The 24,138-nt window shown below is 43.0% G+C and overlaps 1 protein-coding gene across 3 annotated transcripts in view; it reads right to left on the bottom strand.

Annotated features, from left to right (window-relative positions):
- The window catches only part of LOC127637921 (protein inscuteable homolog), a 296,421-nt gene that overhangs the window by 147,910 nt on the left and 124,373 nt on the right, over positions 1–24,138 (bottom strand). For all 3 annotated transcript variants that reach the window (XM_052119175.1, XM_052119176.1, XM_052119177.1), the window contains exons 3-5: positions 17,046–17,406; positions 16,548–16,600; positions 12,012–12,135 (exon numbers count right to left, since the gene is read on the bottom strand). In XM_052119175.1, coding sequence (XP_051975135.1) covers positions 12,012–12,135; positions 16,548–16,600; positions 17,046–17,406 — 538 coding nt within the window. The remainder of the gene's footprint in view (positions 1–12,011; positions 12,136–16,547; positions 16,601–17,045; positions 17,407–24,138) is intronic.

Below are 24,138 nucleotides of genomic sequence, written 5' to 3'. Positions count from 1 at the left end.
TGAAGATTCTACAGACACGATTGGAATGGACATGGCTAATAAGCAAAGGGTCCCTAGGAAATTCATTTGAGGGTGGATAAGGTTAACAAGTTCTGCAGATTCATCACTGAAAGATGAAATGTGGCATTGTGCTGCAGCAGCAGGTAGACAAGAAGGATACAGAGCTTGTTGAGCACCGCTGTGTTACTTAATCCATTGTTGTGGAGTGGCACCAAGAAGACCAGAACAAGTCAAGCCCACGAGGTACGCCCCAGAAGGATACAACTTTTACCCCACAGACAAGACAGGGAAGGCAAGACAAGGAGAAGAAACCAGGGAGGAGGCGGCTATTCAATTGGCCAAGATCTAACGATAATGATGCATGGATCAAGCTAGATTGGGACCTGTGCTACACTTAGAGGAAGGGTGAAGGCCAAACCTAACATGTTTAGTGACATTTTGTTTGAAGAATGCATTAGTAGATTTAGTTAAGTATTATTGGGGAAGAATAGTCCCAGGGTGATGGGTAGGAGAGAGAAGGAGATACTAAACCAGGTGAAAAAGCGGAGGCAACGTTGCAAGGCATGGAGGATGGCAGAGGAGCATGAGTAGGAGGTGTTGTGGGATGGCATAAGGGCTAGGTTAGCGGTACTGAAGAGGGCAGGGGGTGAATTGTGATCAGATCTTTGTAGCTCCAAAATCACAAAGTAATCCATATGACTCCAGTGGTTAAATCTATATCTTTAAAAGCGATAAGACAAGTGTGGGTGAGAAACACATCAGTATACACCACATGTGGCTTTCAGATGTAAAACTGAAAGTGAATGTGGAGTTTTAGAGTAAAAAAGGACTTGATCTGTTTCTCACCCACACTTATCATATTGCTTTTTAAGATATGGATTTACCCACTGGATGTCAGGATGGTGTCAATTTGGTCCGTTCCTTTTTCATTCATTGTGACTGGATCCTATCATTCACATCTGGTTTTTGTGTTTGGGAACTCTTTCTTTCGTGTTTAAGCACATGACCTGTTTGTGTTTCATGTCAGGCATGTGCTTTCTCTACTCCTCCTACTTGTTTCCATTATCACACCCTTATTCTGTGTTTAATCTCTGTCATTACTCTCACATGTTGTTCATTTCATCCTCTCTTCCTGCTCCCTATTTATACTCCCTTGCTTCCTCAGTTTGATGCTGGATTTTCTTCTGAGTATATCTCCTGTGAATTCCTGCTTTGAGGATTTTCTGAGATCCTCCTGACTACAGCTTTCTTAGTTTTTCCAGTTTTATTTCTGTTACTTTGAAGCTGTTAGTTATTTTTTCCTGTCTATTTTTTGTACCCTAATTTCCATGTCACTCCCCTGGACATACGGGTATAAAAGGAGACAGCTTGCAACCACTGATTTAGATTTGTTCTTCGGATCCGATCAGTGTTGGAAGCTAATCCACATGCATTCCATTCACCAATACAAGTGTTTAACCCTCTGGGGTCAACTGCTGGATATTTTCGTCATTACAGCAGAAACAACTTAAAATACTCCATCATTTTTGGGTATACAGATAAGTGTAAGACGTCATTAGAGACTATAAAGGGTCTACTTGTATTTGTGTACACACACAATAACAACAAAATCTTGTGCTTTTGTAAAATAAAGAAAATAAAAAGGGTGAGCTTTCAGCAGTCTCTGTGTTCACGAGCATATTTCAGTCACAAAAATGAACTGAAACTCCGCCAATACTTCACACAAACATGAAACATATGTCTAAAGAAAGCTTAAAATGTCTACTTTTAAATAAAACAATTCAAATTTAAAACAAATATCCTCCTGCAATGCAATCTGTTTGAAACAAAGCGATATACAGTTTATACAGTTTTTACTAGGCTATCTAATTATCTGTAATTTGATCCCACCCACCAGCAGAGCGTGCCATTCATACGCTAATGTGCTGAGACGATCAATGCAAATGTACACGCCCCCGACTGTGAGGTTTGATGTAAACACAACACAACTCAACTTTTCTGCATGTTTGTAATGATACACAGGCGACTGTGAGGTTTGATTTAAACACATTTAATTCATTTTTCTGCGCGTTTGCAACGATACACAGATGAGAAAGCTCCACGATATTATGGAAGAGTTAACATTTTCCTCAGAAGAAGAGCGGGACTCCGATGAACGTTTAAAGCAGGTATTTAAATTGTATGCTGTATAATATAAATATGATATGTAATATGATATAAAATTATATGAACGTTTAGATTATATTTTAAATAGCGTTTATGCTGCCTCATTATCATCAACAAAGCTTGTGCTTGCAAAGATCTGTTCAGGTGTAAATGAGTAAAATACACTTTAAATATGCCCATATTAGAAAATCAGGTTTCTGAAGGATCATGTGACATTGAAGACTGCAGTAATGATGCTGAAAATTCAGCTTTGATCACAAATTGCATTTTACAATATATTAAATAGAAAACTGTTCTTTTAAATTGTAAAAAGTGTTCAGAATATCAATGTTGTTTCTGTATTTTGGATCAAATAAATCCAGTCTTGGTGAGCAGAAGAGACTTCTTTTAATGGTAGTGTAGTTCTAAAATTAAGTAAAGAAAATATTTAGTCAGATTACTTCTTTTAACTTAAAACTTGATTTGGATAATTAAGTCTCCTCACATTCATTCTCTATCAGAATCAGAAGAATCAGAATCAGAATCAGCTTTATTGCCACGTATGCTTACACATACAAGGAATTTGCAACCAATAATCCTCTCAGCAGACCGAACTGTCCTTTGTAGTCTTCTGATGTCTGATTTCGTAGCTGCACCAAACCAGACAGTTATTGAAGTGCAGAGGACAGACTCAATGACTGCTGAGTAGAACTGTTTCAGCAGCACCTGTGGCAGGTTGAACTTCCTCAGCTGGTGAAGGAAGTATAACCTCTGCTGGGCCTTTTTCACAATGGAGTCGATGTGTATCTCCCACTTCAGGTCCTGTGAGATGGTAGTGCCCAGGAACCTGAATGACTCCACTGCTGCCACAGTGCTGTTTAGAATGGTGAGGGGGGACAATGTTGGGGTGTTCCTCCTAAAGTCCACAATCATCTCCACCGTTTTGAGCGTGTTCAGCTCCAGGTTGTTTTGAATGCACCAGACAGCCAGCCGTTTAACCTCCTTTCTATATGCAGACACATCATCATCTCGGATGAGGCCGATGACAGTGGTGTCGTCTGCAAACTTCAGGAGCTTGATAGAGGGGTCCTTGGTGGTGCAGTCATTGGTGTACGGGGAGAAGAGTAGTGGGGAGAGCACACATCCCTGGGGGGCACCAGTTCTGATGGTACAGGTGGTGGAAGTGAATTTTCCCTGCCTCACAATCTGCTGCCTGTCCGTCAGAAAGCTGGTAATCCACTGACAGGTAGAGGTGGGAACAGGGAGTTGGTTTAACTTAGTCCGGAGTATATCTGGGATGATTGTGTTGAAAGCCGAGCTGACGTCCACAAAAAGGATCCTTACGAATGTCCCTGGTCTGTCCAGATGTTGCAGTTGCAGGGATGCAATCCCATGTTGACTGCATCATCCACAGACCTGTTTGCTCGATAAGCAAATTGAAGGGGGTCCAGAAAGGGTCCAGTGATGTCCTTCAGGTGGGCCAACACCAGTCTCTCAAACGACTTCATATCTCTCATTGATAGGCCCATGGGAGGGTCTTTGTCTTATCAGGTGTAAATCACCTTCATATTCATGATCATTCACGCCTCCTCTCATATTACCTTTCAACACTAAAATTGTCTTACAAAAGTTAAATTACTACATTGTTTTGTATGAATGAGTGCTCAGGATGGTTTTCACATCATTTTGTAGCAAAAACTCTAGGTTACAAGATCCAGTTCTCAAAAGTCTTGTGGACAAATGTTTAGATCTGTTATATGACCTTATTTCAGTGACTTAAAGTTTTAGTTTTTTCAAAAACCACGCATAAACATTATTTTCTCAAAAATACAAACCTGTACATACATGTTGCTCACATATTATTGTAGCCCAGTTTGTGCTGAATACAGTGTTATCAGATTTTAGCCATTAATATGTTTTTAAGCAACTGAAAAAAGCACAAACGTCAAGGCATGTCAAAACTTCTCCAGGGCCCAAAATACCCTCAGACCCCAGAGGATTAAAAGGCTGTTGGATATACGGTAATTTTACAGTGGGTTCTCCTTCTTGCCCCAGTTCCTTTCTTCCCCGGCACCTCTCTAACAGACATCTGTAGAGCAGTGGGCTGAGCAACACCCAATACCTTTCCAAGATTTTACAATCTCCGGTTTGAGCCAGTTTCATCCCGTGTGTTAGCAGGTACGAACAGGTAAATATGTGAGCAGCTGGCTGGGTGGACCGCTTGCACTCAGTGACTTTCCACTCCCTGAGGGGATAACATGCGCTTTTTCATCCACATGAGTTCCCAGGACTGGCGAACGCTGGATGTCTTTCCTCCCCAGCACCCAGCAGCAGGCGAATTCGGCGGAGGAATTCGATGCCAGGCTTAGTACTTGTGTAGTATGCCCTGTCAGGTCAGACCCTGTACTTGGGATAAGTGCTCCATATATAGTGGATCCCTGTCGGTCATCCCATTTGAGGTATTTTTCATGGTACTGTTTCCCTGACGGTACGCCCGTGTCTTCCCCTGAGCAGAGCTCTGCACTGCCACAGTCCCTGCGCTTGTAGAGCTCCTCCCTTCCTGGTAGGACCTACTGCAGGGACTCCTTTCTATGTGTGGTACTTCCCGGTGGGTAAGTCCATGTGATGTGCTCTCCCCATGTTAACCTCCCTCCGGGCAGGATGTGGTATCCGCGGTGTCCTTTCTCCGTGGGGGAAAAGAACACCTTCCCCAGTGCAAATATATCTTGGTCCCAGCTAAGGGAATTTTTAAAAAACATCTATTATACAAAATTATACAAAACATCTGATGGGACCTATTCCCATTGTAAGTATGTCTTGTCCACCACCTTTTGGGGTATGAGGGACTATGTGACTTATGTGGGACGTTGGGAAGGTTACGATGGGGCTGTGTGCACTTGTTACTAGGCACGCCGTAGCCTGCCTGAATCTGCACCGCCGATCTATGTAACACAGTTCAGCTGGTCGTGGTGTTTTGTATAGCGACCCCTAGTGTCACTACATTGACACAACTTCAAGTGAGTGACAGACAGGGAGCGTCTTGGTTACTGTTGTAACCTTCACTCCCTGATGGAGGGAACACAACTTTGTGTCCCTCCTGTCTCTGCCTTTCAGCACAAACTTGAATGAGTGGATACAAGCCGTCTCCTTTTATACCCGTATGTCTGGGGGAGTGGCATGCAAATTCCACTCGCCAATTCTCATTTGGCCTTTTCTCAAATTTCAGAGGTGATTGGGGCTCCAAAATTCGACCCCTAGTGTCACTACATCGACACAACGTCTCATTCCCTCCATCAGGAAATGGAGGTTACAACAGTAACCAAGACGGTTTTACCGATCCCAGATTCTCTCCCTTGTTTGGCACTGTTAATCTGATTTAGCTCATAGCCTTCCAGTGTCTCTGAACTCACTGTGTTGCCAGCCCAGTGTGTGCCTACTGTCTTTCCTCAGACCCAGTGGATCTGCCGGAACTCTCTCCCTCTTTGCAAGTCCTTCAGCATTCATCTCTCATCCTCCCTTGTTGTGTTTGTCTTCTTCACTCCCTCTGAGTCCAACAGTGTCTCGTCTCTGCTCCCTCATTGTAACAACCCATCTCTGCAAGGCCTCAAGCGGTCCATGTCTCATACTCCCATTGTGCGTCTGTCTCCCTCACTTCTGCAGAACCCTACAGTCATCAACCCACTCTGCCTGCTGATGAATCTACATATACCCTGCCCTATTATTTGCTGCTGACTGTTCAATAAATCCCATATCATATAATCTGTGTTGTCTCTGTTTACAGAAAACCTGACACTGGAGTCCTATGGTTTACTTTTATGTTTCCTTTATTTGATTCTTGGAACTAGATCTGATCACCATTCACTTGCATTGTATGGACCTACAGAGCTGAGATATTCTTCTAAAAATATTTGTTTGTTTTCTGCTGAAAAAGAAAGTAGTGCACATCTGGGATGGCATGAGGGTGAGTAAATGGTCTGCACTTATATAGCACCTTTTTAAACTTTGCGGTATTCAAAGAAATTTACACTGCGTCTCATTCACCCATTCACACACCAATGATGGCAGAGCTGCCACGCAAGGCGCTAGCCTGCAATTGGGAGCAACTTGGGGTTCTGTGTCTTGCCCAAGGACACTTCGGTATGTGGAGTCGTGGAGCCACAGCCGCCCCATGATGAGACGATGAGAGAATTTTCTTTTTTGGGCGAACTATCCCTTTAAATCTGTGAGTGGTGGTGGCGTAGTGGGATAATGCACACAACTGTTAATCAGAAGGTCATTGGTTTGAGGCCACCACTATTGTGTCCTTGAGCAAGGCACTTAACTCCAGGTTACTCCGGGGGGATTGTCCCTGTAATAAATGCACTGTAAGTCGCTTTGGAGAAAAGCATCTGCCAAATGCATAAATGTAAATGTAAAACCCTGACAATTGTATTGAATTATATGATGACATCAAATAAGACAGGTTCAGGCCCCTTATTCTTACACTTGGGGGAAAGGCTGCAGCTGTGATGGGTCATGACCTCAGACATTTTGACATCTTTTGAGTTTTCAATCTTTTGAGATCAATTTTGAACTTTATTTGTTTTGGCTGCTTACTGTGAGTTACTGTGCTGTGCAATTAATTTTTCTCTCTTGAAGTAGTATGTTCCATTGGTGAAACTTGATTCAGATTTTTCTGGGTCAAAATTGAAAATTCCAAACAATTTCAACTAAATTTCTAACAGTCTTGATTTTTTAGTAAATATGAGCTCTTACTGTTGTTAATGGGTTGTGGTTTATCTTTAGTTACCCAGATCAGGTCTGTTTGGCATTCCACAGTTCGTAAAAACCTTATGCAGTCTGAAGGCAGGGGACCCTTCAACCAGTTTGCATGCTTCAGCGTATCTCACCTTGTTTACACATTTGATTTTCTGAATTTCCTTTACTTTGACCTAGACAGCGCAGACTTTTGAGGAGGCTGAATGGTCAGCTGAGCAATGTCTGTATTTTGGTGGTCTATTACAGGCTGCTTCACTGACCTTCTCTCCAGAATTACAGCAAACAGACTTATTCTTGTACCCAGCAGAACCATGGTCAAATTTCTGGCATTTTAAACATCTAAGTGGATTTGATATAATGATATCCACAGTGACACTCAAGTAGCGAATTTGGATTCTTTATGGTGGTTGAGGCATAGTGAATGTCATGATGTATGTACCAGTTTTGATTATTTGGTCAACTTTTTTAATTGTAATTTGTTTACACACTTATCACACATTGTTTTGTCAATTCTGCCGCTATGTCAGACTCCTCCATGTCCTGTAGTTCTCTGGTACGAATTACACCTTTGCTGTTGTTCAGAGATGGATGATAAATGGCTTTTATAGCAACTCCAGCCAAAACACTAGTTTGTAAAAAATTTTAAGAATGAGCTTTTCTAGCACACTCCACCAGAATCTTTCCAGATCTCAACTTTTTAATATCTTAAACTGCCCCTGCTATTCATGTAATCCCATTCTGTATAGCAAAATGGGACAGTTTGGTAAGAGGCATGACTGGAGACAGTGATTCCAGAAAGAGAAACCTTTGCCAGTTATCATTTTTGGTGGAAAACATAAAGCCAGTGGTTAAATCAACATCCAATTCCTGGTCTAACATCCGTCCTTTAGGGTTTCATTTGTTAACCATGTTTGAAAAATTATTTTTCATCCTCCCTACTCCTCACCCACCTCGTAGTCCAAAAAGGGGATGCACAGAGCCATGGGAATCCACTGGTTCCGCACCAAGGATACAGGAATGGAATATATAGGTGTTTATAATATAAATAGGTGTTTATAATACTCAATAGACCCTTGTCAGCACCTTGGAAGTATTAAAGTATTGCTGATTTTAATACCAAAGAGCAGCACAGGGCAAGTCTTGACTAGCTGCTTGATTGGAACAGGCCTTTCCAACCACCCATCTATGTGAAATAGGAGCCAAAGTGCTGTGTTGGACTTGGGATAGCCACAGCTAACCACATTCCTCAAGTACTAGGACCTCTACCTCAACCGACACAGGTCACAATTCACAGCAAACAAGTCGCCCCATTTGTCACCTCTTACGATCAGCAAGGGGGTGCTGGGGTCCTATTCTACCCCGGATCAACACGGGGGGATGTATGCAGGAATTGAGCCTATGACAAACCCTCCTAAATCTCTGTGCTCAATATCCCCTCCTCTCACATCTTACTCATATGGTCCCTCAAAAGCCATTGAGAAGTGGGAGGTGAGAGGAGCGGCTTCAGAACAAAAGTAAGCTGCTAAAGCAATGGTTCTCAACACTGTTCCTGGAGCCTCCCCAACACTACACATTTTAGATATCTCCCTAATCAAACACACCTTATTCAACTCATCAGCTCGTTAGTGGAGACTCAAAGATCTGAATTGTGTGTGTCAGAAAAGGGACATATACAAAATGTGCAGTATTGGGGGGCCTCCAGGAACAGGACTGAGAACCCCTGTGCTAGAGCCAAGCATTTTGCGTTTTATATGCACACATTGAATTCATCCAGTCTCATTGAGCACTGTTAGAGAACAGCCTGTCATCAAAAAGGATGTATCGCTTGCAGTTGGAGAAAATTTCTGTCTTTAAATAGATATAATTTTCAGCAAGTGGCTCTTTTAGTTTTCTACAATATACTCTATTATGAGTGCAGTCTGAACACACTACAAACCCAGAAGAGTTTTTGAAGAGGTGCTTCTTTGCCAGTAGATGTAAGGAGAAGAGTAGAACTTTTCCTGCTGACCAGTTGCAAGATGCTCAGCGAAGTGTTGGTTTAAGGGATCCAGTAGCACAAGTCTATGCTGCCTTGAAAAAGAAAAAGTCTGACGATATGAAGCTGGGTTTGACATTCACAATGATGTTAGCATAGGCGTGATGGTAAAGAGTTTCAAAGTCCCGCTTCCTAATGGAGTTAATTAACAGAGGTTCGGGAGGAGCATGTTAATTTTAATTTGACAAATCACAGCCTGCGAGCAGGAGTATATAAGACACTGCTTATGCAGAGTTTACACTACATGATTTTAAGCCCGATTTTTGCTCGCCGACAGTTTTGTGGAGATTGTAGGCAAATCAGAGCTTGCTCAAGAACAGACCCAGGCAGTCGGATCATCGGATGCAACTTCACTGCAAAGCATTCGGCTCCACCAGCTCTTCTATCCAAATAATCTCATTATTCAACAAAAGCTGCCACAGCAGCTCTTTTGCTTTAAGCAGAATTGACGGCTACCACGTTAAGTATTGTATTTTTTACCCTGTCTTTCTTTCAATGCTCCATTTGCTGAAGCAGTTTATAGCATGAAGTTGCTTCCACAAACTGGCTACTCCGGCACTTTAAAAATGCAAAACAGCTTTCTACGACTGCTCATGTTCTCATATCTAAACTTTCCACATGGAAAGCAGTACGAGCTGCCTCCACGAATGGGCTCCGTTCTGGCTTCATGCCATTAGAGTTCAGTTTTTATTTGAAAGCGAGAGAAACAAAGATTATCTATTCAATCCAACCACCATTTCAGCCCCCAACAAATCAGGTTCTGCCACACTGGTGATTCTCATCAGCCTGTTTACCTCACCACAGCTTGTTTAGGGCGTGCTGTATCCAGTTATCGTTCATCATCTAACATGTATATCACAATTGTTTCTCCCCCGTAAGTGCCCTTCGGAGTGTGATTTATACCATTCTGAACACCGGGTCATCATGCAACAGAGAACTCCTTCCAATCGACCGATAATCTAATGACAACTGCATTCCTCAATAATTTCATGCTGTTCACAGCTATCACAATGCAATGCATTTCCTGTGCAAGACCTATATTGTACTACATGTGACATGTGTCATACTCCTAAGGAACAAATGGTCTCAAGTGAATCCTTCAATTATGATTGCAAGTCCATTTCTCCTGCATGTCTATATGCAGTTCAGAGCCAAAACTCTGAACTGCATATAGACAATTTTCTGCAGTTTTTTCAGATAATTTTCTGCAGTTTTTTCACATTGTTTATTAAGACGTACTGTATTCCCCAGCACTTTTCTCCAAAATTTCTGTATGCATTGCAAAGCTGCAACTCTCTTTTCATAGATCATTATGCATGTGGTCAAATTTTTTCTAAATGTTACTAATATTTATTTTCTCTTCTGTCTCTCTCTAGTAAAAGAAGTATTCCCTCTACCGGCACAGGAGCAGCCCACTCTCCAGTGGCCATGGAGCTAACTTTTCACAGATTATTTCTTATTTCACAGGGTTGTGAAATGTCTTCCTAGTATAAGTTTCACCTAAATATGACTATTTTATCTTTTATTCAGCAATGCCTGAAATTGCACCTTCCACAGGGGTTTTACCATTATTACTTCCAACAGGTACAGGTTTAATTTCCTGTCACTGGATTGTACGCAGGTTTCCCTCCTGCTTTCTCTATCTAGGTGTCTTTCTAAGACTTCACCATTAGCTACCGAGGAGCCAAAGAGGGCAAACATTTTAGTTGTTAAGAAAGCACAACTGTGGTGCTCCTACCTTTGGCTCAAAACATTCCTAAGTAGCACAAATGTGCTGTCCACGGGCCACGACTGTGGTGTCTTTCGTATAGTTCAACAAACTCCCATGACACCACAAAACAGCGCAAACGTGCTGTACTGATGCCGCAACTGCTGTGTCTTTTAGGCTGTGAGTCTAAAACTCCGCCATGCAACAAACTCCCACCCTACTGCAAAGTTGTCTAATCGCATTGTAGCCCTCTTGACCAGCCATTGTATATAAGTATATAAGCCGCTGCTTACCTGCTTCCTGTGACAACTCTCCTTATATTCCATCTCCACTCCATCTCCAACTGTTCTCTAGATTCATTATCTAAATAAGTAAATTCCAGGGGGGTAATCAGGACTCGAGATGAGTCTTTGACCTCCGAGCCCTCCTGTATATGGACAGCAAGCCAAATACATTTACTGCTTCAACATAAGATTGCATAAACATATGCACTACTGAACTGGGCTCTCCCAAAGAATCAGCTTCTGATGCAGCATAGAAGTTACCTTCTTAAAAAGGAAACTTAGGGTTACAGGATTGATTTTGATTTGACAAAAACAAAAAGAGAGATCTGTGAGAACAGGCACGTTTCAATGGAGAAATAATGCAAATGCAACTAATGACGCATTAAAATAACCATGATGGAAACTTTACAACTCATATCCATCCGAATGACAGGTCATTTGTATTTGGATCACAACCTCTAAATGGCAACGCTCGAAAATTCTCTAAAATTTGTAATGGTTTAATTTTTTTTTAAATCATATAACTTTAACCGGTATATCAATGTATGAGCTTAATCCTGTAACATATATAAACATAGTGACAAATAAGGGGACAGCTTGCCCACATGTGACTTTATTTGACATCGATGTGGTTGGTCTGTTTTGAAATGTTGCCTTGTAAAAGCAAACCGAACCAAGAAGAAAATGGAACATTGTAACAATTTAGTCCCCGTTTCTGAATAAAGCAAATAGTCTACAGGTCTAAAAACACCCTTAGTGTCTTAATTGCATTATAGATGTCACTTTACTCAAAAAAGATTGGTTCAGTTTCTGTTAATGATCTGTTACCCCAAACAAAAGTTACTATGGTATTGAACACTCATAGAAGCCAAGCCAAATTCATGGTACCTTAAACCCAGGGTTGACACAAACTAAACTAAAACTTACCTAGCTATCCACCTAAACCAGTTGCATGTATAGGCCCCCTGGCAATTTCACAATGTTGAGTAATGACATAAGGGCAAATCTAATGATCAATGAAGAACAGCATACCAAGCACTTAATGTTTAAAGTTTATCTGTCTATAAAAGTTGTGACTTACCTGTATCTCATTAGCCAATGCCATGTCAATCATATGGCTGAAGGAGTCGCTGACATCAGTGAGGATCTCATGAATGGCCTCCTTCATGGATTTGAGGAAGTATTCATCCTCCGTGTGAAGACATCTACAGAACAAATGAGACATCAGAGCTTTTTACAGCTGTAAGATGTATATTTCTCAATGAGAAAAACATTCAAGACACTTTCAAAAAACAATTTAAATTACCTGCTGGACAGGTTGACTGGCAATATATGTCAGGATCCTATCACAAGGGTCTGCTTTGTTTATAGTTCTTTGTGTTAGGATCCTGACACCCATGTTGTGTCTTGTTATGTGTTAGCACATGGTTGCTGTTTGTGTTCCTTTCACATATGTTCTTCTGTCATTTCTTTGTTTTGTGTTCAGTTCCTTTTTTGTCTGTGAGCACATGGCCTTTGTTTGTGTTTCCATGTGCTCTCCTGTCAGTCTGTCTTGAGTGCTAACCATGCCCCGCCAATTTCCTTATTATTATTCCATTTGTCACACCTGCCTTCCTCCTTACCCTCTTCATTTATCACTCTATTTACTCTCCCCCAGTGCTGTTTTATGTCAGTTAGTGTTGGTGATTTTGATTCATTTTGTGACTCAAGTCTTTTGAATCCATTCGCCAAATATATTTGATCAGATTCGTTCCTTGATTCAATTATTTACCATTTCTACAAATTACACCTTTGCACCATTAGATGTAATGGTTGACTGTGCCAAAAGACAGTCTTTTACTCAAATGAGTAAATAGCATTGAACCAAAGCACAGACATTCACAACAGGATCAAGTCTAACTATCCTTTGTTCAAATTTGCATGTCCACAATTCTTATAAGAGATTATAAGCACTGCAGAGTGTTTAAGCATCATAAGCATTATTCCACAAATGACAACAAAGCATATCTATCAAATTGTGACCTGCTGAGCACAACTTTTTCATCTGGCTATGCAAAAAAAGACAACAATACTAACCTAAAAATAATTATGAGTCAATAATATCCTTATGTCATTGTAATGTTTGGTCATCACTCATTTTGATTCGTAATTCATCAGGGACCTTTTCTTGTTGAATGAAATTGACGAACTGTATGACTTGCTTTTTCTTCTTGTTCAGCCAATCAGTAGCAGATCCTTGTTTGTGAATGAGATGACTGATTCACTCATTTCATTCATGAACAAGTGTACGATTATGTTCAGTTCATTCATGATTGAGATGTCTCAACTCGTTCAGACTCAAATGAACAGTGAGTGGTGAATTTGTTCAGTAGGTCATGCTCTTTCACAGTCCACACTCACATGCTATTGGCTCATGCTGAAATCTTTAAAACAAGGACATCACAAATGAAATTTTCATTTCAACAAATGTAGAAACAGAGTTGGAGAGTAACGGACTACATGTAACGATGTTATGTATCTAAAAACATAATTCAAGTAATTGTACTTACCACTACAGTTACAATTTAAATTGTTGGTTATCAGAATACAGTTACTTTCAAAAAATATTTTGATTACTGAAGAGATTAATTCGTATTTTATTGTCATTTGTTTCAATTTATATTTAGTCTATTCAGTTGGAAAACATTAATGCTTTTAAATGAACCAATCTGAGGAGTGTTTGAACAGCGGATAAAGTGAAACTCAGCTGATGAGTTGAATCAGGTGTGTCTGATTAGGGAGGTATCAAAATGTTTAGTGCTGGGGGGGAGGCTCCAGGAACAGGGTTGACAACCACTGGTCTAGTGGATACCATTAGACCAATACAATCTATAATGGAAACCAATACATACTGTTAAATCTTAATAGAATATTACCCAAAATACACTATACTCATAATGGTATTCTTAGTGGAAACCCTTACAATATAAAATTTAGTCTTTAAAAATTCCTTATTGTAGAGGTGTAACCCCGGTGTCCTGGCCAAATTTGCCTATTGGCTTCTTTCCATCATGGCTTCCTTATAATCCCCTATGCATATGAATTGGTGGTTGAGGAGATACTACTTAAAGCACTTTGATTGTCTAGAAAAGTGCTCCATCCATCCATTCTCTATAGCTGCTTACCCAGTGTAGGGTTACTAGTAGTGCTGGAGCCTATCCAGATTTTTGTCAAATGTAAAATAAAATGTTAAATGTAACAAATTATTATTATTATCATCATTTCTATATTTTTTTTTTCAGCAAGTGGGGCATCAAATATAGTTCCTTGTGTAAATTTCCATGTGAACATTTAGCATTATGTTAAGGTATAATAGTATTTATAGCCATGTACTGTTACCAGTTGTAATTATATTTTATAATTCTCTATGGATATATGGATATAACTCTATGGATATAATGCAAACATATTACTCTTAATTAGAATTTGTATTCATTTTGTTTTTTCAGTAAAAAAAAATCTAAGAAATCCTTACTTGAGATTTACTTGAAATTTACTTGAGAAGCTACACTGCGTAAGATATTCAGGCTTTTTTCAGAGCATATATTTTTTATATAAGTATATGTTGTTTACCGATTTTTTTCCTGCGCTCACATTCCCTGTACAGGCCACCTGCATCCTTGAATTGGGCAAGCCTGGGCTGACAGAAGGGATGTAAATTATTAAAGCTTGCAGTCTTTGTGTTGCGGCCCCAGAGTGTCCTTTAATGAATAATCCTATGCTTGTTTTTCATAAAGTAAAAAGCAACTGTTATTTCTGATTCTGCTTTTATGCTTATCACATATTTCTGCCATGCTATCATCTGTAAGTTTCTAGAATGTTCTCTGCTAGGTTTGCTTATCTTCTGCAGGTGTCTCATGGCTATAAAAGTCTGTGTTTGCAACTACTAAATTGTCTTTGAAATAGACCCAGCATGTAAAACTCAATAAAGGACTCATGCATGATTGGTCTCAACTTTGTCTCTGGCCATCCTAAAACACAATGTATTTAGATTATGTTACTGATGATGAGTAGGCTATTCTAACAGAATACATTCTGTAATCTGTAGTGGAATAAATGTTAAAAGTATTCCAACTCTGTGTATGAAGAGACTAAGAGATCAAATATATGAAGAGATCAAAATAGTTTAAACTCCACAACCATTTTCACCACACATGGAAGGTCTTATTTTTCCCATATTTTGTATAATGCCAAGACACAGAAAACATCCAAGAAAAGCCAACATATCTTACACTGTGCACCAAAGCACAATTTTTCGATTCTTAATTTATGTCATTTTAACTGAATGGTCTTCAGCCATTTATATATTCATAAATTGGGGGATAGTTTTTTGCATAACTATGAATTTGTCATAGTGCATTTGACCTATTTCTCTCCGTGTCGAATGCAATTGCCTCACATGCCAAACTGACCAACATGCCTCCTCTCATATAATCAGTCAGTAAATCCTCGTTCATGAAGGATATGACTGAGAACGAGTTTACATTCAGTCCATATGTGAACTAGACATGACATCTCATCTCATTCAGACTCAAACGACTGTCTTGACTTGTTAATTGAAGGGCATATTTGTTACAAGGGTGAAACCAATGATATGCATCTCAGCCCGCACCAAAGCAGTCTTGTTGGAGAGATTATTGGTTCTAAAAGGGAGAGACTTCAGTAAGCGAAAAAAATATATCAGTCAGTGTACGAAGGTAAATGAGAACGATTCGGTCATTTAAAAGATTTGTTCACAAATGAAACATCACTAGTGTCAGTTTTGGTGGGGTATTTTCCCTGTCAAGATATTGGATCATTGTTCTCCCTATTAGTCTTTGTGTCTATTTGGATTTGTCTGTCAGTTCTTGCTCTGGTGCCTCACTTTTGTGTCTCTAGCTGAGATATCCAGCCTAACTAGGCAGCAGACTTCCTATTGAGAAGCATGACAGCTGGACTGAGCACAAGAGAATGCAGGGATCTCGAGATGGGTATTTCAAAGTTTCAAACTATGTTTAACTTGATACAGCGTCCTAAAAACACAGCGCTAATGACTAGAGGTGCTGAAAACTAGTGAGACACGATGCAACCAAAGTGAGATGCTCTAAAAGCATCAATTTAGTATATATTAAGTATATTAAGTAGAGCAAAAGAAAGTTTGAGTTATGTTTAGTGATATGGAAATACACAAAATTTTCACATTTTATATTACCTAAATGAGTTGTAATATGGTGTAATGGATTTGAATTATCTGAATTATAATATGTATTATTAGGTCTATATAGCATATTTAAAAATATTTTAAATATTCTAAACTACCTTCATTTTGGGGCATTTGTCAGTAAATAGTGCAATACGATTAATTCTATAATCTGCAGATCATTTAAATAAATCGATTTATGTTTGTTTAAAATTGTCAGGCAAGGATACAAAATTGACACACTCACTGTAAAAAAAAAAAAAACTACATTTGTTAAAGTTTCTATCTGAATCCATTGTTTCTAAATTGCAGAAAAAAATATGCATTTGGTGTAAAACTGCTTGAACAGAGTGAGATAACATGAGATGTTGTGTTGTGGATAATGTTTGAGATCTTCACCTCTCAGTAATGACGTTGAGCTCCATGCATTTCTCCAGCAAAGACATCTCATACTGAGAAAGAGAGATGAGCAAACAGAATATCAGACATTTAGGATTCACAATGAAGTTTTGCAGTTTGATAACATCTGATATCACAGATCTAGGGACAAATGACTGAAGTGTTTGTGAGAATACAGGAGTTGAGTGACATCAATTCCAAATGAGCTGTTAGTCATCTACTGCTGAATCAATAACATTTTATTTTATTGTAAGAGAGCTGAGGTGGAAGTTTAAATTCCCATGGCTTACAACAATAAAATGTTATTTCACACTGGTTGTCTTTACCATAAAGATACTGTGTATGAAAGAGTTCATGACAGAGCTGTAAGAAGAAAGAGATTATCTGTGATAGACTGGCTATTTTGTTAATTGATTATATACTGTTCATAAAGGAACCTTAAATATAATAAATCAACAGTTAACAAATTATTTTATTTATGAATCTGTTCTTACGCACCTTCTGCATTTCGGCTGGGGCGTTTCTGGCTGTGCTGTACTCTTGGATCAGCGAGCGCACATGGCAGTTGACTCTGACGGCAGTGCTGTTGACCCTCTGCCAGCGACCCTTCTCCAAACGCTGGAACATCTTCCCCATCTCTGTACTGACCACCAGCGCCCGCTTCAGCAGCGTCTGCAGGTTATCACGAGTGACGTGCTCGCCGACAGCACCCACTCTGGATACAATCAGCTCACTTGGAGCATCTTCATCCATGCCTATGGGTTTGGACTGTAGAACACACATGCACTCTACCTCCGTCATGTGACGCAAGTCTTCCATCCAGCGCTGGACCGAGTCCACATGTATGGAGTGCATCTTGCTGCAGAGGATGATTTTTTGTTATTCACTTAACTGAAAAAAAAAACTCTGAACATGAGAGGAACTGATTTCATACATGCTCTGAAATTAATGAACTCTAGACAGTGCAAAGCCCAGACCTAAACCCCACTGACCATTTGAAAGCACAAGGCCCAATATTAGTGCACCTGACCTCTGATTCTCTTGTGCCTGAATGAACAAGTAGTTGAAATCCAAACCAATGTTCGGTTTTACAAAGGAAGATTACGTGGCTGGCTAGATACGTTTAAAATTAGTTCAAGAAAACTCTGAATTCACAGTATCAGTAAGGTAGATTGGTTTTCATCAAGATTCATCACTGTATAACATAAAGGGCTAATCTGCACCTGGGCAGGTTATGTTCTCGATCACAGATCATGCACAGATGCTGAACCAATAAGCTGTAGGCAAAGCAATATCTCTGATGCAATAAGGTCACTCCCCCCATATCTCTTGCTCCAATTTAAGCACACTTCAAATAAACTATTTTAGATATCCATAAAATCATCTTTTTATGATAATTATTTATTTAATAAATTACCAGTGTTTGTAGAGCAACGTTCTTCCACCTCAGATATATTTCTAAATTATTGCTCATGCACTATGTTGCTGATGCTGAAAAACTAATTCATGTGTTCATTACCTCAAGACTAGATTATTGTAATGCATTACAGGGAGGATGTACTGCAAGTTCAATAAATAAACTTCAGTTGGTTCAAAATGCAGTTGCCAGAGCGCTGACTGGGATCAAGGAATATGATCATTTTATCTTCATTACATTGGCTACCTGTACAATTTTGTATTCATTTAAATTTCTGTTAACTGTATACAAAGCTTTGAATGGTCTAGCTCCATAGTACTTAAGTGAACTTCTGCCACGCTATATTCAAACACATTCATTTAAGCCCAAGGTGGACTTAGAGCACGTTTGGGAAAAGTTGTGAAGACTTGGAGAATCGTAACCAGCGGAACAACGTCCGAATTGTTGGAAATCCTGAGGACGAAGAAGGCCAACATATGGTGAAATATCTAGATGGGCTCTTCCCAAGTCTGCTCGACATAACACGCCATAACAGGCCAAAGGTTTTCGAGTGATGTGGGCAGGTGGGCTTCATTACATTTATCTATGATTAGGAAGGTTAATGTTATTAAAATGAATTGTATTCCAAAATGTAACTAACTGTTAGAATCTCTCCCTGTAGATTTCTCCCTCTCTTATTTCAAGCAATTTGATAGCATAGCAAAGTCCTTCATTTTGAATGGTAAGCGTCCTAGATTACATTTTAATAAATTACATAGGCTGATTGACAAAGGTGGGCTAGGCCTACCCAAGATTTGGCTCATTGGTCACTTCCACCTGAGAGAGCCCCTCCCTGGTTTGATATTAAACAGGAAGTTTTTGTTCCTATTTTGCCATTGCAAAATCTTTCTATCAAACTAATCTGAGAAGTTAAGTTACACCCTGCTATCTCGCATTTGCACTCGGTATGGACAAAAGTGTCCAGAGTGTTAAATTCTGACATTTATTTAAATGTTGCCTCGAGCATATCCCTGAACCCTAAATTATGTATTAATAAGTCCCTTTTCTGCTGGTCAGAGTGGATTGTGAGGGGTGGTTACTACACTCTGTGACCTATATGAGAGTGGAGTGTTGAGATCTTTCGAAAATTTGGTTCAACATTTTGAGGTTCCCAGATCTCAGTTCTATAGGTGTAACGATTACCCTGTCTTGTCCCTCTGTTGCCCTTTGTTTTCCACCTTGTCACTTTTCACTTCTTAGTTTTCACTTTAGTCCCTTATTTAACTCCATAGTCCACCCTGTCTCATTTCACTGTTGCCCTCTTGTTTACCATTGTCACTTTTGCACTTCTTAGTTTTCACTTTAGTCCCTTATGTAATTCCATAGTCCTTGTTAGCGTTCGTGTTCACTGTTCATTGTTTACACCTGCCCTTGTTAATTTGCCTTTGGTTTCTGTGAATCACCTTGTTATCTTGTTTGAGTTCTGTTCTTTCATTGGCCACCTTTCCTATGTTTGTGTCTTTGTTCAGTCTTTGTCGATCGTTGTTCGATGTTTGCCTGATGTTTGCGTCTCTCCCTTGTTCCCTGTTTGTCTCTACCGTGGTTACCTTATCTAGTTTATGTTTCTTTTCCCCATCGTGGGTTGTTATTTTGTTCATTTAGTCTTTTTGTTATCAAATAAACTCAAACTGCGTTTGGATCCGCATCTCCTCGTCAGCCTCATTATTCAGACGTTACAGAATGATCGACCACACAATGGATCCAGCAGTTTTTCGAGCGAATTACGATCTGCTCAGCCTGAAGCAAGGGGACCGACCTATAGAAGACCACATCCACGACTTTCTGGCTCTGGCAAACGTTTCAGACTTTCCTAATTACTCCCTCGTGGTCTTCTTCCGAGGCAACCTGAATGACAGGCTGAAGGAGCGGCTGCCACCGGCAACGCGCCACTGGACGCTTCACGCGTTCGTTGAGGAGACCCTACAGATCTGCGGTTCTCATTTAACAGTGGACATCATCGAGGAGAACCCGTGGCGCCTCCGCAGAATTGACCCTCCATTCGCCCGTGGCTCGTCCTTTCGCGCCGGTCAGCGAGCCAGCGTGGTCCTCTTCGTCTGCCGGAGAAGGAGGAGAAGACAAGCTTCGCCTCCCGGCCCATGCCGGCCCCTGTCAGCGAGCCCGTCCCCACGCCAGTCACCTTCCACGAGCCAGCGGCCCACTGCGTCTGCTCGAGGAGGAGAGAAGACGGGCTTCCGCCTCCGGCCAGCGCCTGCCGCGGTGAGCGAGCTAGAGCCCACGCATGTCACGGTGAGCGAACTAGAGCCCACGCATGTCACGGTGAGCGAGCTAGAGCCCACGCATGTCACCGTGAGCGAGCCCGAATCCTCGTCAACCACGGTAACCCAGCCAGAGCCTGTAGCCTCGACCGTCCCTGAGCCAGCGCCTGTAGCCTCGACCGTCCCTGAGCCAGCGCCTGTAGCCTCGACCGTCCCTGAGCCAGCGCCTGTAGCCTCGACCGTCCCTGAGCCAGCGCCTGTGGCCTCGACCGTCCCTGAGCCAGCGCCAGTAGCCATGACCATCCAAGAGCCAGCGCCAGTAGCCATGACCATCCAAGAGCCAGTGCCCAAAGCCACGACCGTCCAAGAGCCAGTGCCAGTAGCCGTGACCATCCAAGAGCCAGTGCCTGTAGCCGTGACCGTCCAAGAGCCAGTGCCAGAAGCCTTGACCGTCCAAGAGCCAGTGCCAGTAGCCATGACCGTCCAAGAGCCAGTGCCAGTGCCAATGGCCGTGACCGTCCAAGAGCCAGCGCCTCTCGAGCCCCCTAGGGTTCTGCCTCCCAAGTCTCTCAAGTCTCTCGAGCCTTCCAGGGCTCCTCCTCCCGAGCTTTCCAGAGCTCAGCCATCCGAGTTTCCCGAGCTTTCCAGAGCTCCGCCATCCGAGTTTCCGAGCTTTCCAGAGCTCAGCCATCCGAGTTTCCGAGCTTTCCAGAGCTCAGCCATCCGAGTTTCCGAGCTTTCCAGAGCTCAGCCATCCGAGTTTCCCGAGCTTTCCAGAGCTCAGCCATCCGAGTTTCCCGAGCTTTCCAGAGCTCAGCCATCCGAGTTTCCCGAGCTTTCCAGAGCTCCGCCTCCCGAGCTTTCCAGAGCTCCACCTCTCGAGCCTTCCAGGGCTCCGCCCCTCAAGCCTCTCGAGCCTACCAGGGGTCCGCCCCTCAAGCCTCTCGAGCCTCCTAGGGCTCCGCCTCTCAAGTCTCTCGAGTCTTCCAGGGCTCCATCTCTCAAGCCTCCTAAGCTTTCCAGAGCTCCGCCCTCCGAGCTTCCCAGAGCTCCGCCTCTCAAGCGTCTCGAGCCTTCCAGGGCCCTGCCTCTCAGCCCTCTTGAGCCTACCAGGGCTCCGCCCCTCAAGTCCCTCGAGCCTTCCAGGGCTCCGCCCCTCAAGTCTCTCGAGTCTTCCAGGACTCCGTCTCTCGAGCCTCCAAAGCTTTCCAGAACTCCGCCTCTCGAACCTGCCAGGGCTCCGCCCCTCAAGCCTCTCGAGCCTGCCAGGGCTCCGCCCCTCAAGCCTCTCGAGCCTGCCAGGGCTCCGCCCCCCGAACCTCTCGAGCCTGCCAGGGCTCCGCCTCCTGAACCTCTCGAGCCTTCCAGGGCTCCGCCCCCGAGTCTCCTACGGCTCCGCCCCCAGAGCCTCTCGAGCCTCCTGCAGCTCTGCCTACGGGGCCTCCTACGGCTCCGCCTCCAGAGCCTCCGATTGCTCCGCCTCTCGGTCCACTCAAGCCTTTGACGGCTCCGCCCCCAGAGCCTCTTGAGCCTCCTACTGCTCCGCCTCTCGAGCCACTCAAGCCTTCGACGGCTCCGCCCTCAGAGCCTCCCGAGCCTCCTATGGCTCCGCCTCCCGAGACTCCTCGGCTCGCCTCTCCGAGCCACTCAAGCCTTCGATGGCTCCGCCCTCAGAGCCTCCTATGGCTCCGCCTCCCGAGCCTCCTCCGGCACCGCCTCTCAAGCCACTCAAGCCTTTGGCGGCTCCACCCTCAGAGCCTCCTACGTCTCTACCCCCAGAGACTCCAGAGTCTTCCTGGTCTCCGCTCCTAGAGCCTCCCACGGTGCCGCCTACCTCGGCTCCGCATCCTGAGCCTCTTTCAGCTCCACCTCCTGAGCCTCCCGAGCCTCTCCCGGCTCCGCCTCCGAAGCCTCCATTGGCTCCGTCTTCAGAGCCTTCATCGCCCTCGCCTCCTTCGGCTCCGCCTCCTTCAAATCCTCCTCCGAAGCCTCCATTGGCTCCGTCTTCAGAGCCTTCTTCGCCCATGCCACCTTCGGCTCCACCTCCAGTGGCTCCGCCTTCTGAGCCTTCTACACCATCGCCTCCCTTGGCTCCGCCCAACACTGTTCCGCCTCCTGACCTGCCCAAGGCCTTACCACTTGAGTCTGCCATGGCCCTGCCTAAGCCTCCTTTGGCGCCGCCTCCTAAGTCTTCTATGGCTCCGCCTCCGAAGTCCTCCTTGGCTCCGCCTCACACGGCTCTGCCAGCCTCTGTCCTATGGCCTCTCCCCAGACCTCCAGACCTAGTCCCAGTCCCGTGGCCTCTTCCCAGGCCTCCTGACCCTGTTCCCGTCCTGAGGCCTTCCCCCAGGCCTCCTGACCCAGCTCCCAGACCACTGAAACCTGTCCCCGCCCAGTCGATACTACCCCGGCCTCCCAAACCTGTCCCTTTGTGCCCCCATGGACTGTCTGGTTGTCCCTTGTGCCCCCCGTGGACTGTCGCATCTCCCTTTGCGCCCCCGTGGACTGTCTCATTTCCCCTCGTGGCCCCCCCGGACTTCCTGCCTGCCCTCTGTGCCCCTTGGACTGCCTCCTTGTTCTTGTGCCCCCCCGGTCTGCCTGTCTGCCCCCGGACTTCCTGCCTGCCCAGTGTTCCCCCCTGGTCTGCCTGTCTACCCATGTGCCCACTTGTACGGTCTGTTAGCCCCTGGTGCCCTCATGTTGTTCTTATGGACTTTTGTCTTTTGTTGTGTGTTTTTTAGGATCGTCTGGAATCCGATCTTTAAACGGGGGGCTATGTAACGATTACCCTGTCTTGTCCCTCTGTTGCCCTTTGTTTTCCACCTTGTCACTTTTCACTTCTTAGTTTTCACTTTAGTCCCTTATTTAACTCCATAGTCCACCCTGTCTCGTTTCACTGTTGCCCTCTTGTTTACCATTGTCACTTTTGCACTTCTTAGTTTTCACTTTAGTCCCTTATGTAATTCCATAGTCCTTGTTAGCGTTCGTGTTCACTGTTCATTGTTTACACCTGCCCTTGTTAATTTGCCTTTGGTTTCTGTGAATCACCTTGTTATCTTGTTTGAGTTCTGTTCTTTCATTGGCCACCTTTCCTATGTTTGTGTATTTATACCCCGTGTCTTTGTTCAGTCTTTGTCAATCGTTGTTCGATGTTTGCCTGATGTTTGCGTCTCTCCCTTGTTCCCTGTTTGTCTCTACCGTGGTTACCTTATCTAGTTTATGTTTCTTTTCCCCATCGTGGGTTGTTATTTTGTTCATTTAGTCTTTTTGTTATCAAATAAACTCAAACTGCGTTTGGATCCGCATCTCCTCGTCAGCCTCATTATTCAGACGTTACAATAGGTATTTACAGCTGCACCACCTGCTCTGTATTGTTTTTGGGAGCGCACACCCTGTTGGTGTGCAGAATAGGGAGGGTGGCAGCTTTCGATGATGTGGCAAGTAGAAGGCTGGGGTTTTGAGATATGTTTGATAGGAAATGGAGCAATTATTTAGTGCTTTTGGGTGACTCTCAGGGAGGGGCTGTAGAGAGAATTTTAGTTTTAATTATGCATGTTTATTATATATTCTTTTTTGTTTTCAATTTTATGTGTATTTGTATTATTATATGTGACCACAGGAGTGTTTGTTAGGGGTCAGGGTGGGATTGGTGATTGGGGGCGGGGTATTAGTGGGGGTTAAATTTAAAATGTTGATTCGATGTATAAGTGTTTTTCTTTGTTGTGTATCTATGAATAAAAAAAAACTGTTAATTGGAAAGAGTGCGGCACCACGGATGCCATCCATGCCCACCGGTTGCTGATGGAGAAGTACTGGGAGAAGAACAACATGGTGCACATGGCATTTATAGATTTGGAAAAGTCTTTTGATCAGGTCCCACATGACCTCATATGGCAAGCGCGTCGATCCTATGGTGTCC

Source organism: Xyrauchen texanus, chromosome 46, assembly GCF_025860055.1.
Source record: "Xyrauchen texanus isolate HMW12.3.18 chromosome 46, RBS_HiC_50CHRs, whole genome shotgun sequence".
Classification (NCBI taxonomy): domain Eukaryota; kingdom Metazoa; phylum Chordata; class Actinopteri; order Cypriniformes; family Catostomidae; genus Xyrauchen; species Xyrauchen texanus.
This window is presented reverse-complemented; position numbering and strand designations above follow the sequence as displayed.